At 39.7% G+C, this 16262-nt stretch overlaps 1 protein-coding gene across 1 annotated transcript in view; it reads left to right on the forward strand.

Annotated features, from left to right (window-relative positions):
• Positions 1 to 16262, forward strand: part of LOC126356031 (odorant receptor 2a-like) — a 71097-nt gene that overhangs the window by 5503 nt on the left and 49332 nt on the right. Inside the window, exon 2 of the mRNA XM_050006731.1 lies at positions 10030 to 10179. Within this exon, the coding sequence (XP_049862688.1) occupies positions 10030 to 10179 (150 nt within the window). The remainder of the gene's footprint in view (positions 1 to 10029; positions 10180 to 16262) is intronic.

Raw genomic sequence — 16262 nt, forward strand, 5'->3', positions numbered from 1 at the left:
CCAGAAGTGTTATCAGATGGTTAAAAAAACCATGTCATCAGATTTATCATTGGCATCACCTTTCTCATGTGACAAGCCAGGCAACAACTCCTCCCTGTTACCCTTCTCATGCCGCCTCAAACCCAACCATTCAAAATCCAAGATGGCGGAACTAGCGCTGTTTCACTTTTTAACACCTTCCACTCACCTCGCTTCCCCTCTCCTTCAGTCATAGACTAATACTTTACAGACTATTAAAACGAAACACTCAATTACAATGCAGCGATCTTGGTGCTCAAAAGTATCTGAAAGCTCCCAATTTTTTGTGTGCTATATTCAAAAATAATTATGCAAAAATTAAATTACTGGAAATAATTTTGACCGTGCTTCGTAGAGACATCATCTTTCAAATATTGAAACACTCCTGCCAACTATCGTTTATGTCTCACAACTTCTTCTTGGAGTTTCGATTTTTGTTTTCGTCAGCGTATGTTTCTGTACTACGAAAAGTACGTCAGTCACCAAAGAGGGTCCATTATAGCAAATGATGATTTACTATTATTTCTTTTACAGGCAGTTTTCAATGTAGATCATGCTCTGAGTATACTTGGTAACGATGAATATAATAACGATGTCGAAGATGACAGCAGTCAGATTTCACTAAGAGCCCTTCCCCTCCCGATCCCCCAAATGCATTTCTTGATGCGACTGATGAGGATTCAAGCTATCAAAATAATGCAAATTTATTTAATTTAGGGGGAAGTCAAGTGAGAACTGAAACAGAAGTAGAAATAGTTATTGAAAATGAACGTACTGGAAGGATGGGAGCAAGAGGAGAAAAGGAAGAGGCAGGTAAAGGCAGACAGGATGATAATGGTATACAAACAGGAAGAAGATATCTCATGAAGAGAAATGTGATCTTACAGACCATAGTAATGAATGGTCTCAGCAACATTATGGTAACAATTGAAGGCCATCGCAAATACGCAGGCAAAAAAAATCGGAACACCAAGAAAGAGTTGTGCGACATAAACCAAAGTCGGTAGGCGTGTTGCTATATCTGAAACATCATGTCCATTCAGATTTCAAGCCAGTCGCATAAGAATTGCGCTAGTAGTGGCAATACGAAGATGAAAATTAGGTTTGCTTTAAAAAAGATACTGTAACGGCCGTGAGCATTAGTTTCCTTTGGGGCTGGAAGTGGTGATTTGATGTTACTCAAGAATGCATTTAAGGCGACGGTAAGTTTGAAGGATGTTGTGTAGCAGGACTACGGGAATCTGGATGTTCCTTCTGCCATACTGCGGAAGGACTTGGTAGGAATGTAGTCACTGTACCGGATTCCTGACAGCGGTGATCGCGAGAATGTAGACCCGGGAGGGGACCAGGCTCCGGACAGACAAGTGGCACGGCTACGAGGTAAGACCACTGTGTTCATCATATGGCTCTGGCACATCTTACTGCATCTCCAGCAGCAATCTCAGCAGCAAGCATTTGGCACCACAGTGACAAAAAGAGCTGTCAAAAATTGATTTTTTGAGGAACAGCTCCGAGTCAGATGCGCTGTAGCGTGCAATCCACTGACTCCAAATCACCTTGCGACTTCATTGGTGTCAAGCGGGAGTTCATTGGAGGGCAGAGTGCAGGTCGGCTGTGTATTGTGATGAAAGCTGGTTCTGCCTCGTTGCTAGTGATGGGTGTGTCTTAGAAGGACGCCAGTAGAGGACCTGCAACCAGCCTGACTGTGCCCTAGACACACTGGACCTACACCTAGAGTTTTGGTCTGATGTGTGAATTCGTATGACAGCAGGAGTATTGCTGTGGTTATCTCACGCAACCTGAATGCAAAACTGTATGTCAATCTGGTGACTCGACTCGTTGTGCTGCTATTCATGAACTACATTACAGGAGAGGTTTCAGAAAGGATAACGGCCGACCACATACCGCTGCTGTAATCCAGCATGCTCTATAGAGTATCGACATGTTGCCTTGACCTATGCGATCACCAGATCTGTCTCAAATCTGGCACATATGGGACATAATTGGACGACAATCATCCATAACCCTCTGTAACCGTCCGTTTATTGATCGACCAAGTGCAACAGTCACGGAACTCCAACCTACAAACACAAGGCATGCACATTTGCTTCCTTGCATTCAAAAGTGCGGCAGTTACCCTAGTCTTTAATGTAGCAGAGTTTTGTAATGGCATACCTTGCGCTTACATAACGTCCCGTCGACAACGAGAATTAGGGAAGCACGAAGAACTAAATGGGTCGTGCCCTTTCAAACGAAGCATACCGGCATTTGCCTGAAACGATTTAGGGAAATCACGGAAACCCTAAATCAGGATGGCTGGATACGGGTTTGAACCGTCTTACTCCCGAATGTGAGTGCAATGCTTATATCTTGCTATCTTAATCACTGAAATGTGTTAGCTATACAAATGTATTTAGAAAAATCGAGACTGTACATTAATTATTTTGCGGTGTTGCTATTTTCTTCTGTCCGCGTGTTTTAGTCTTGTTTTGATGACGATATGATTGAGACGATTATCACACTCACAAACCAATATGTTGCATACGTAATAGACTGGTAGATTGATCCCAATTAAAATGAGGCTATTTATTACAGTTATTTACTTAACAGTTATACTGAAATACTGAGGTGGATATGTACTATGTACTAGGAAACAAGGTGAGCTTCTAACAACAATCTTGTTGCTCGGGATGACACAGTCAAATTCATAATGTCCAACTTACTTATGTGATCTGACAAGCTTAACGCACAATTTCAGGGAAGTGCACCCAATAAAGAAAAACGTAGCGTTGATGAAACAACTATAGCTTACTCTGGTGAGTATTGATGCAAACAGTTCTTAGAGGAAAACCAATACAATACGGCTACAAAATCTGGATTGGAGCTACAAGGACTAGAAAAGTTGTATGGATGGATTCTTATCAAAGTTCGAGTCATTACTCTACCGGAGAACTACAAACACTTGGGCTGAGGAGGAAGTGTCGTTCTACGGTGTCCTGATGTGTTGTTGAATTTGGTGAAATACTCCTATCATCTGTTTTTTGATAATTACTTGACATAATTTCCCTTCCTTACCGACTTATATGATAAAGGCATTCAGGGTAGAGAGACAATTAGAGCAAAATCGAATCTCAAAATGTTTCCTACTGGATAGTAAGAAGATGAAGAAATCCCGTCGGGGAACCATTCAATTAAAAAGCGACAAGTCTAACAAGTAGTTTCAAAATGGAATGGCAACAATATGGATACCTGTAAAGCCACTACCCACAGTAAAACGATTTTCGGATAGTGAGAAGGAATGCATAGGTATCGAACAGCCTCTAATGATTCAGCTTTATAATGAAAACATTGTTGAAACTGATCAGGCTGAGGAAACATCCTTAAGACACTGCTAGATGCTGTAGTCAGAAACCTAACACATGTTCGATTTAGTTTATTACCTTCATAAATCAGTACTCACTGTGCAGTACTGAAGTGTCCACAATGCAAACTGATCTCCCTTTCTGTTGCACTCAATTACAGAAGTACATGTGTGTGCAAATCTATCTATTAAATTTCACTCTGTTTTTCTGAGGATGAGAATTATGCACTTTGCATAGCTTGAAGATTTCAGGGCTTACTTACCACTATTTATAGAAGTAGTGTTTGCTTTTTTCACAACACACATCTTTCAATGCTAAACTGCAAATGGTAATCTTTGAGCTTGCTCTTGATGAGGATATCTCGCTTCTCATTTGGGAACCTTTACCTACAACTGTTTATATTGCTACTGTTTCGTTTCCCATTACATGTTACCTGATACATATTTACACTATTGCACCATCACACAGTTGCATCAATATAGCACAACCTGGTACCTCTTCGCCATAATCTGTTACCAATTACACTCTTACACCATTACCCTATTACACCATTACTCTGTCAAAAGTTACTCATAATGCCAATATCTGTTTCCCATTAACCAGTACCAGTCACACTGTTAGACCATTACACCATTACACAAGCATATGTTTACCTATACCCCATTACTCCACTACCATGTTACATCATTACAATGTTATCCCAACTGAAGCCATTACAGAGTTACACTTTTATACTATAATACTAATGCCCATTTACTAATATGCTTTTACATTGTATAAAAATTAGCCTTTTACCAATACCCCATTGTACTGTATTGTACTGTATGGAACTGGGGACCTAGAAACGAGGGAGAGGCTTCGTCCCTGCCACAGCCCCCAGTGGTACACAACCCCACAGCAGGCTACAGCAGTCCACTCACCCCACCGCCGCCCCACACCGAACCGGGGTTATTGTGCGGTTCGGCCCCCAGTGGAACCCCCGGGAACGTTTTGCATCAGACGAGTGTAATCCCAATGCTTGCATGATAAAGTAATTATGGTGTACGTGTATGTGAAGAAAGTGTTTACGCAGCAATGGCCTACATACTGTAACTGAGGCGGAATAAGGGGAACCAGCACGCATTCACCGCAGGAGATGGAAAACCGCCTTAAAACCATCCACTATTTTATCCATTACCCATTACCTCATTACCCTGTCACCTCATTACATTGTTATCTTGTACAAAGTTCTGCTTTTACACTGTTACCTGTTGCCAGGTTACGCTGGAAAATGGACTCCAGTAGCTGATATCCTCAGTAGCTGACACCCATAAGAGCTGACAATCACAGTAGCTGATAACCTCAGTAGCTGACACATCACATAGCATGTGCTAGAAAATTGTATAAAGTTCCCAGCACAACTCTAATGTACAAAATTTATGTCATATAACCAGTTGAAAGACAGTTTCTACTGTTGACCATGTGATTCATCATTTCATCGGAAGACGAAAAAAGTTTGTTGAAAGATAACGTAAGTACCCTAGAAAGGGGTCACCGTAATGTTTGTCTGATCGACTCTGAAAGTGAGTGGTTCACAACATAGAAACGCTCGTATCCAATCTATACAAATGTGTATTACAACTGCGCTGTAATGTTTGGTATTATATCAGCACAAGATGGCAAACATTTTATACTGCAAAGTAAAATCCAGTATGGAGTCGCTTTAATGTCTGACTGACTTTGAAAGCATAGCAACCCTTGTTTCACACAAAGCATACCCACTCTCCTTTCATTCCTAGACGAATTTCTATTGCTACTGTCCTATATGCTATTCCATCTAAGTGCCATGTACATAGATTCCAATGGGTGACAGCAGACGATGAAAAACATTTTGAACCTGAAGATGAAGTTAATTCACTAACGTTTGGTCACTATAAGTTTGATTGTCTTTGATATCGATTTTGGAGACAAGTTTCTGATCATCTCATGTATGAGAATAACACTGTTTGCTTTTATAAACCTCGTCAACAACTGCATTTTAAAGTTGTAAGTTAGATCACCAGTAGCGCCCAAGTGCAATTTGCAGGGCAACTTGTGTGCCATACAGTATTACCCCGAGCCAAGAGTCAAAGGCCTTGGGTTCACTCTTAGCAATGGGTGCCTTGGGGCACTTGACAAGCGTCGTAGAATATTTATATTGTGAAACTGATTAATTTGAGGTTTCATTGTGCTTTACACCATCTGATACAGAAATAAAAGTTTGCATGTAAAGAAGGCCTGCTTTACCTAATTTTTTGGATAGATCCTTCTGAATCTACTGCAAAAAATTAAGAACATTCTTATGTTTTTGAGCACAGCAAAGATGACTAAATCGTGATCGACTGCTTCATTTTAATGGTCTGCAAAACACTTTTAGATGTGGAAATACTACAGATTACACATTTTTGGTAAATTTGGAGGAATTATTTTGAACGTAGGACGAAAAGTAGACTTCAGAGCGTTTCGACGCATTTGAACATGCTCAAAAATACTGCAAGCTAATCCTGTAGTAGTTTCTTGAGTAAATATGTTTTAGAATAGCGCACAGAGTACACGTAAAGTACAGATACTTTTGAGTACCAAATTAACTGCACTGGGATTGGCTATTTCATTTTAATGAACTATACATTAGTGTGTTCTGATTTTAATATTTATTTTGAACTTTCTAAGGGATTCACTAGCACACCTGGGTTACTTCCACCATTTTAGACAGTGATTGGCTGGCGAAAGTCAGGATGTGAAATGAGGATTGAGAGAGCAGGAGAGGTGCTTTTCACATGACTTGGGTGAGGATAATGAGGTGAGGTCATTGATAATTCCAATTAAGTCACTGACAAGAACTGTGATAACACTGGTAAGGGGGGGTTGTAAGAAATCAAAGAGGTTCAACTTGTAGATTTATGTTGCCCTTCGATAGCTGCACTGCTGGTCTTTAGCCGAAAATGTTGGTGTGACAGGATTGTCTCTCTTAATACACACATCAAAAAAAGTCTTGCAAAACCCCGATTCCCAGAACTCCTGAAGAGAAACGTTGACTGTGGATATTCTCTCACAGACTGTTCAGAAATGTCACTAAACCAGCCCAAAGATGTAAATCGCCATGAATCAGAAATGCCTATTAGATGGAGGGAGTCCGACAGCCGATCAGTTCCAGTCATTTCACTAGGAAGGAGTTACAAGGCTCGTGTTGTTTACAGTTTAACCAAGCCCAGACGGTCAATACCGCTGTTCGATCGCGTCCGCATTGTTACTTTGTGCTAGGAAGGGCTCTCAACAAGGGAAATGTCCACGTGTCTGGGAGTGAACCAAAGCGATGGTGTTCGGACATGGAGGAGATACAGAGAGACAGGAACTGTCCATGACATGCCTCTCTCAGGCAGCGACCTACGGATTATGGCTCGAAGGAACCCTGACAGCAATGATGCCATGTTAAATAATGCTTTTCGACCAGCCACAGGACGTCGTGTTGCGACTGAAACTATGCGCAATACGCTACATGATGCGCAACTTCAGTCCCGACGTCCACGGTGAGGTCCATCTTTGCAACTATGACACCATGCAGTATGGTACAGATGGGCCCGACAACATGCCGAATTGTCAGCTCAGGATTGGCATCACGTTCTCTTCACCGATGAGTGTCGCATATGGCTTTAACCAGACAATCGTCGAAGACGTGTTTGGAGGCAACCCGGTCAGGTTAAACGCCTTAGACACACTGTCCAGCGAGTGTAGCAAGGTGGAGGCTCCCTGCTGTTTTGCGGTGGCATTATGTGGGGCCGACGTACTCCGCTGGTGGTCACTGAAGGCGCCGTAACGGCTGCACGATACGTGAATACCATCCTCTGAGCGATAGTGCAACCATAAAGGCAGCATATTGGCGAGGCATTCGTCTTCATGGAGACAGATCGAGCCCCCGTGATGAACATCTTGCGAACGACTCCCTTCAGGATAACGACATCGCTTGACTAGAGTGGCCAGCATGTTCTCCAGACATGAACCGTATCGACCATGCCTGGGATGGATTTAAAAGGGCTGTTTACGGACGACGTGACCCACCAACCACACTGAGGGATCTACGTCGAATCGCCGTTGACGAGTGGGACAATCTGGATCAACAGTGCCTTGATGAACTTGTAGACAGTGTGCCATGACGACTACAAGTATGCATCAATGCAAGAGGACGTGCTACTGGGTGTTAGAGATACCGATGTGTACAGCAGTCTGGAATCCCACTTCTGGAGGTCTCGCTGTATGGTCTTACAACATGCAATGTGTGGTTTTCATGAGCAATAAAAAGGGCGAAAATAATGTTTATGTTGATCTCTATTCCAATTTTCTGTACAGGTTCCGGAACTCTAGGAGCCGAATGTGATTCAAAACATTTTTTGATGTGCGTAAATAAAAAGAGAAGTGCAGTAGGTTTTTTTCAAATGTTCTAACGAAATCACTTTATATTTATTTACGGATATTCATTCCTATCGGTAAAGACCAGGCCTCATTACAGGTCTCCTTGTACTCGCATTTGATGGATAACTTTAAATTATATTCCGCCAAAAGAATGTGAACATGAATTAAGTGGTACACAATGTAATTTTTCCTGCAGGAGATCAACAATTTCGCTACAAGGCACACGGAATGATGATAATTGTCTGTTAAGGTATCGTGCCACCTTTATGAATGCTTCTTTTTAAGTCCATCACTGACTGTAATACTCACTGCTGACATGCGCAAGTAATCATGAGGCTAGTTCAAATAACACTAGAGCACACAGTGTAGAGAATACTGAAATCCTGGAGCAAGTGACATACGGACCAAGACTTAAGTCCAAGAAAGCCTAGAAGTGTATTGACGCCTTTCGTGCTTGTGGAGACATGGAGAAGAATATTATGTGGTTTTAGTTATATTTTTATTATTTGAAATTTACCAAGGTCAAATTATTCCTTTTTAAATAGTTGTAATAATTACAGTCAGACTTTGGTTACCAAATAACCGATACGAGCAGTGGCTATTAAAATATATAGAACCAAGTTATGATCATCCTATGGGAATTCCTGACTTTTAGGTTTGGCATTTGTATTGATTATTAAAATAAAGATGTTGAAAATTACGTAATTCTTAATTAAGACAATTACATATTTCTTATTGTGTCGTCGGCTTAAAAGAGTTTAGCTCATAAATTGTATATTAATATATTCCAGTAATTTATACTGGCTTGGTCACAATATGAGCTGAAAATTTGGGCTAGTTGAAATGTTTAATGAATTATGTCTCCTGAATTAATTATATTTGAGCTAAAATAAACATGTCTTTGCAATGAGCAATAGTTGGTCTACAATTTAGAGATAATCTGCTCTTCTGATATATTTATTAGCTCACTAATTTTTATGGATGCTTCTAGATCGAAAACTTTCATATACAAAAACCTTTGAAATACATTATTACAAGCAAAACTAATTAATAGAAAAAGTTCAAAACAGTGAATTGCATAATTTGAATGATTAGGTTTCACAGGGGATATCAGTTTCCATTAGCATGTAAATTCATGTAATGAGTGCTCAGATAACGGATTCTGTCATCAAAATTTATGGAAAGAATAACAGTAAGAAAAGAAAACTTAGTATACATCTTAGGCATTGTAATTAGGAGCATAAAAGACAGAGTAGGATGGTGGGATCCAAACATTATGTAATCCCATTTTGAAGAAAAGAGGTGATAAAAAAGGAAATAAGAGAAGTTATTTCCAAGGAGACCTGTGTATCTGGGTAAATTTGTACACAATTACAAATAAGGACTTTTATGTAAGTGGCTGGGATTGGTGACGTTCTCCTGTAATCAATCGACCTGGAGGCCACGTGTGGTGGGTGGAATAAGGGTGGTAGTACGGTTTCACAGCATCCTGTGTTGATCTGACGTCCACACCGAGATCGCCATGAATGTTATCGCTTGAGAGGAGTCTTGGGCAATCAGGTTAGGAAAGGAGTGGCGCACTGGGCCAGGGAGGAACCGAGCAGGAAAAGGCCCCTTGGCGGTTAGCATAGAGATAGAGTCGGGGTACGAGGGAAATGTAGATTTATGTTGCATCTCGGTAGCTGCGCCACTGGTCATTTGGCAGAAAATGTCCGTGAGAGAGAAAGAGAAGTTCAGTAGTTCTTTTGAAATGTTCACACGGAATCACTGTTCATATTTATTTACGGAGTTTGATTCCTATCGCTAAAGGCCAGACCCCATTACCTATCAAAAATGTTTATGCAAGTCTCCTCGCACTCACATGTGCTGGGTGTTACCTTGATATACTAATGCTAGTTTCTCTTGCTCGTTACAAAACGAATTCAATCTCTGTAGTTCTTTCTCATCGAGTCCAGTTCTGTCCGCCTTCTTACAGCATTCGTGCCGGCCTATGTGGTGATACCATCTATTAAATGTTCCGACATCTGGCAGTTGCAAGTATCCTGTGTCCAGTTGACGGTTCGGCCTGTGACCCTGCTGAACTCCACGTTCCCTAAGAAAATTTTCGGTCTTGACAAGATGATTTTCGAAAGTGACTTAACCTGTTGCTATGTATTAGCAATGTTCGTGGTACTGTTGTTGTTGCAGAAGTTGCCTTACTTCAGCGTGTGTTCTCTTCTCGCAGGCGGGGCTCTTCGTAGCACAGGGCGGCACGTTGCGTCACACGGTGCGACTGCTGGCAGACACCAGGCTACGGTTCTGCAGTGAAGATAGCAGTGAAACTATACGGCGCCGGTACCAGAACCATTCAAACATCATTTACTACCTCTGTCAGGTTAGAATATCAAACACACCTGCAGACTCAGGTAAAAATATCTGTGATTCTTCACAAGTTATGATTACTCTATACGTACCGTCAATTCTTAGAAACTGAACGTGTATTAAACAAGGACAGAAAAAGGGCGTAAATAACACTGACAGTAATACAGTTGATGAGGTAGTAATACTGTGTATGCCAACTAAGACCTGAACGTCAGAGTTTTGTCGTTTTGTTTTACTGTTTGATTTGAAGTGGTTCAGAGTAACAGTTTGTACGGAGCTGCTCGAATGACAATAAATAGTGACTGCTGTCTATTGGCCGTGTAGTATGTTAGATGCTGTTCTATCTATCTTCTATTTTCTTCTATTCTAGCTCCGCCCTCTATCCACATACCTTCTTCTTCTTTTAACTTTTCTGTCCATTTATCTTGTCTATCTGTGTTCTATCTTCCTCTTCTATCCGTCCATACATATATAAACTGAAGTCTTCAGCCGCAGTTTTGTCTGTGTATTCAGGTTATTTCCAGGAAGCTAGTCATATTCATGACTTTTGTCGTTAAAATGATCATAATCTAGAACTACGTCGATTTCACTATAATGAAACATCTGCAAAAATGCATCTTCTCACGCATATTACCCTTCCACCATTCAAATCATTCCAATATGTGAACATAATGGCACTTATCAATAAAATTATTGAGTGGTGCCAGCATGCACTATTTTAAAATGAATAAAACGTAAAGAACTGTATACATGTAAATGAGTGTTCTAGCACAAAAAGGTACACAAACTTCAACTCTTTCTTTTTTTGCACCAAATTTGTAGGAAACAGACACCTGGTTTGAACTATTGCCAATGTACCTGTTTCCCTCTATCAACAAAATTCTTAATTTTAATAAGTCAGTTAGAACTAACGTTTCTATATTTGGGGAAATATGAAGGTTACGAGGGAATACATGCTTACGTCATGGTACGAGTTCTGTGCATTACTTTGACCTCTTGTTCATTTGATTTAATCATATTAGTTATAATCATAATTCCTTTGTCTACCTGAAATTCAAATAGTGGCAAAGGTATTGCATGTTTACAGCATTTCAAGCTTGAATTTTATCTATCGATGAATATTTTAGCTGATTTGGTTTGCCAGAAGTTTTATTTAAAATTTATGTTAAATAATAGTTTATAAAAAAGCTGTGTTACTTGTAAATTAGAGGTCATGCAACGATGTCCAGAGCTGTAGTGGGTTCGTGAGTTTCAGATGCACAAAGTGATATCCTCACTTGTTTTGAGGTTCTAATATATTCTATTTTTTGTATTTCTTATGTATTTCCGCGTTAATGTTGATGACTGGAAAGCGTCACTTAAACCAACAGCGTTCGTGTCTGCCCCACCTTCAGGGTTTTACCAGTCGTTACCTGCCATTGCACACCGTTTGTGTACGTGCTATCCATGATCTCGTTATTACACTCCTCCGCCGTACATAGACAAGATGCAGGCGGGCCTGTAATCTCACAGCATGTTTCACTTCTCGTAAATGCGTACGATCATGAATGCTATTACATAACAATATAGGGAATTGCAGGAGCACATCTCTTCAAAATGTAAGTACCACTCGGTAATGCAGCTGGTGGCATATAGGTGTGACAACTCTAACATCGAATTAAGTTTCCAGTCCTCATCTAGTGTACAGTTTAGACAATTGCTACCACTGGCTCTTAAAACAAAGATGAGGACTCCGTGTAGCAATGGGCTGTATAGTGTGATTTTTGGTGATACAAAAAAAAAAAAAGGTTCAAATGGCTCTGAGCACTATGCGACTTAACTTCTGAGGTCATCAGGCGCCTAGAACTTAGAACTAATTAAACCTAACTAACCTAAGGACATCACACACATCCATGCCCGAGGCAGGATTCGAACCTGCGACCGTAGCGGTCGCTCGGTTCCGTACTGTAGCGCCTAGAACCGCACGGCCACTAAGGCCGGCTGGTGATGCACACGTATTGACAATTGTGCAACATGTTTTGCTTCCTGGTTTCTATATTGCTATCCTGTCTGTGTTCTGTTACTGAATTTGCTTAATTTCCCACTAAAGATTTTACTGTAAGATAATAATTTTAAAACATGACTCGTCAAACCCACTCCTTTCCTGTAGTAGTGTATCTCTGTGCATGGCACATATTTTAATATTTCTAACATTCCCATCTGTTTTCCACTAGTTGCTACGTCAGGTACAAAAATTCCAGCTTTTGGAACCGAATTTCTTTAAGGCATCGCATGTTTATGCACGGCATATTCAGTGCGCTATAACAGAAAGAAAATACTTCAATTATACCAACTTTGATATGAAATCTGTAGTGATTCCTTTATATCTATTTCTATTTACAACTATATATTTTTCCTTTATACATTTGCATTTATAACATGTTCTATTCATGCATCAGATTTATTCTTATGTATGTATTAGGTACACAGGATACAAGTTTCTTCCAATTGGTATGTCACATTTGAACACTTCTCTGCACATGACCTAGTCTGTAGCACACTACACATGTTCTTGCCCACATGCTTTAGGGCTGACTGAGAGGTCATGAGAGTTCAGAAGGCAACAGTGCAGTGGAATGTTGGGGCACTCTTCAGTGACCTTACACCTTCAATGTATTTAATGTTAAAATTTGTTGTAGTCCTCCTAATATACTGAGAGTCACACATATTATATGTTAGTTCCTGTATTAGGGAACTGTTGCAGTTACATTTTCTTCCAATCACAGTCTTTATTTTCTTTCCCATTGTGCTATTTGTTTCGAATATATATTAATTTTAGTTTTTGAAGACGTTAATAATCTTGTGTGTACGTTGATTGTGGTATGTTATGGTGTATTACTTTGTGCTGAGGGATACGTTTCTCATGTGAGCAACATTGTGCATTACTGTCATGTGTCATCTGGGTTGTTTTTAATTTTGCTGTCTCCTGTTTGTATTTTCCTTTTAATTTTGTCATCTAGTTTGTATACATTGTATACTGTCTTGCTGTTGCGTCCTCTGGTTCATGCTATGTTGACTGTCATGTTCAGTTCCTCTTGATAGTTCTTTTTGTTTAGAGGTGTTTTACACCGCCTGTATATCATTTGTCTTATACCTGTCATTGCTTGAGACTGTGGGTAGTTTAATTCCTTGTGTATCATATGTATCTATCTGTTTCCTTTCCTAAAATGTTGAAACTGTGTCTGCTGTTAGATTTTGTGATTTTTGACATATCTTCTATTTCTGTTTCCATAATTAACTGAATCTTTTTGTGTAGCTTATTTAATTGCCTGTGTAAACTGTTTGTATCTTCTTGAGGTTTATCCACGAGGAAAACAATATCATCTACATATCTGTGCCTGTGTAATACTTTACATTTTTTGTTCCAATTACCTCTTAAGAGGTCTATTTTCAATGTCATTCATTAGGATGTTTGCTAGTGTGTATTAAAATGGCTTTCTGTTGGCAGGCTGTCCTTCAGTAGATAGAATGAACTGTTAAATTGAAAGTAGGTTTTCTCAGTTATTATTTCTAAGATTTGTATCAGTTCTTCTGTAGTGGTGTTTGGAACTTCTAGGTTTCCTGTCAGTTGTTCTGTGTTGGTGCTAGCTGTGTCAAGCAGGATTGAATTATATATGTCTTTTACTTCAAAGAATATACGTTTTGTGGATGACAGGATTTCTGTAGCTTACATTTTTTTGAATTAATTCTGTAGAGATTTTATACTTCTGTTGTCCTCTAGCTTGAAATGTTTACTCAAGTATTTGTGTGTAAGCTTTACTATGTGGTATGTGGTAACAGTCTTCAGGTTAATAACTGATATGATATGAATATCGTCTTTATGTTTTGAGCTGGCTTCTAAGCAATAGTGCTACCAGATTCTTTTGTATTAAGTTTTTATTCTGCGTTTCTGTACATTTTTAACAACTTTTAACGTGTTTTTGAATGTTGTTTGAAACCTATTGATTAGATAATATTAGGGTTCTCCAAGAAACGTTTGTTACAGACAGTAAATTATGTTCTAAAAGATGGGATTATTCTTAACTTTATGACAAACCAGAAAAGCCCTATTTTAGTTCAAGAGCAGATGTGAGAGCACTGTGCGTTTGATAAGGAGCACAATTCTTTCCACGTGATTGGGTTTTTAATATTTGATGGGAAGTTTTGTCTGAGATTTGCAAGCATTTCCACTGTTAGCTATAGAATCCAACCACTCATGTTGGCAAGACAGAATCCTAATATTCAGGTTCAGAGGCCATACAAAGTTGTTACAAGCTGGTGGGAGGACTGGTGGAGACAGCCAGCTTCACAAGTGGTGTGAAAGAATGGCTCACAGTTTGTAACATCCTGCCCAGAATCGATAGTGGTTCTGTCACTAGAAGCTGAGTGAAATGTCTAAACCAGAGGATCAGACAAATCAGCTATGATTTCGGATGCAGATTTCTTCTCTTCTGCTATCGGGTGGGGTTGTAGGACTCCACTCAATAAATCGATCATGCACAACACAAAGAAAGCGGCAGAGGTCGTTTGATGTGCACATATGGATTTTGTAAGTTAAAGGTAACCATCCGCAGGGGCAATAATGAATTACTTGCTGTCATCGAAGAAAGATTTATTTCTTTATTCTTAGAAAGGCACAATTATCCTTGTAAATTAGTAAGAAAAAATGTTTTTACTGTCTTATTAAACAGCAGGAGCACCTATGTTAAGATCCTATGTTTGGCCTCGCTTATTTAAGGTAACAATGACGACACAGTATTGGGGCCAGTTATTACAGGCTCCGAATTATAAAGTAATCTTGGTGCAGGTAAGCATCAAAGGTGACTCCAAATGACAGTGAGATGCTTTCTTACATCAACTACTTCAGGACATGTAGAGGCAGAGCACTTCACTGAAAATCTGTATATTATTGTGAACAAGTTTCCCTATCATGCTGTTGTTGTAGGAGGACACTTCATTTTACCAGCTATAGAATTAGTCATGTGATCAAAACTGGTGCCAGAATTATATTTGTGTAAGAATGTCCTGGACTTACAAAAATATTTAAAGAAGGCAATTACATATATTTAAAGAAGGCAATTAAATAACCATATCTTGAGAACAGCTCCATATACCTGGTTACAAACAGAGCAAAGCTTTTTGAAACAGTTAACATAGGGGAGGGAACCAGTGACCTTGAGGAAGGTACAGCATCAATGACTGTCTGTGTACTGAGGAATGTTAGGAAAGTAAAAAAAAAAATAATTTTGGTTATGAAAAGTAACGAGAAAGAAGGATCTGTGTTACTCAGTGAAAAACTTATTCGTACTATTATTTCTCTTAGTTGATGAGTTGGCAGGCTCTCACTCTCGAAACAATTTTTTGGCATGATATGCCTGGTTTTGTAACGGATCCTGAGTTAAAAGCACATCAAACATTTGACCTCTGCCAAACCCTTCATAAATAAAGTAACTGCACAGTCAACATCATATATACAGCACTGAGAACGAAGACGTGGAACACAAATGGATAAAATTTAAAATCATTGTACAACGCGCCTTAGGTCCATGATTTCCTAGCATTGTTTTAAGAGATGGGAAAGACATGTCTTAATTCAACTTCAACGTTAAGAAGTCGCTATGAAAGGGAAGAGAGCTTCGTCACATATTTAAGCGAAGTCTAAAGTAACAAAAAACGAAAGATGCCAAAATAAGCATAAGGAGATAAATGTGAGAACTTTTCAACTGATATAATTGAAGGCATTGTCCGTATGCAATCACTAAGCACATCGAAGTCATCTGTTCAGTCGCTCAGCGATGTTTTTGATACTCTAATGGAAGATGACGCAGAAAAACCGAAATACTGAAATAGTATATGCAGTGGGACTTCTTGCTCCCAGTTTATAAGCTTAGTACCGTACCGTTCCTGAGACAGCATGCACTCAGGCTACCAACATGCAGGAGCAATAGTATGGTGAGGAGAACATCGGGGTGAGAATTGGTGTGCGCCAGCCCAAAAACTGAAAGAGCCGAAGAGTATGCAGCTTTGAGTCGCCGTCTTGCTCCACAAGTTCAAATTTGACTGTTGATCTGCCAGCTT

This window comes from Schistocerca gregaria, chromosome 1, assembly GCF_023897955.1.
Source record: "Schistocerca gregaria isolate iqSchGreg1 chromosome 1, iqSchGreg1.2, whole genome shotgun sequence".
NCBI lineage: Eukaryota > Metazoa > Arthropoda > Insecta > Orthoptera > Acrididae > Schistocerca > Schistocerca gregaria.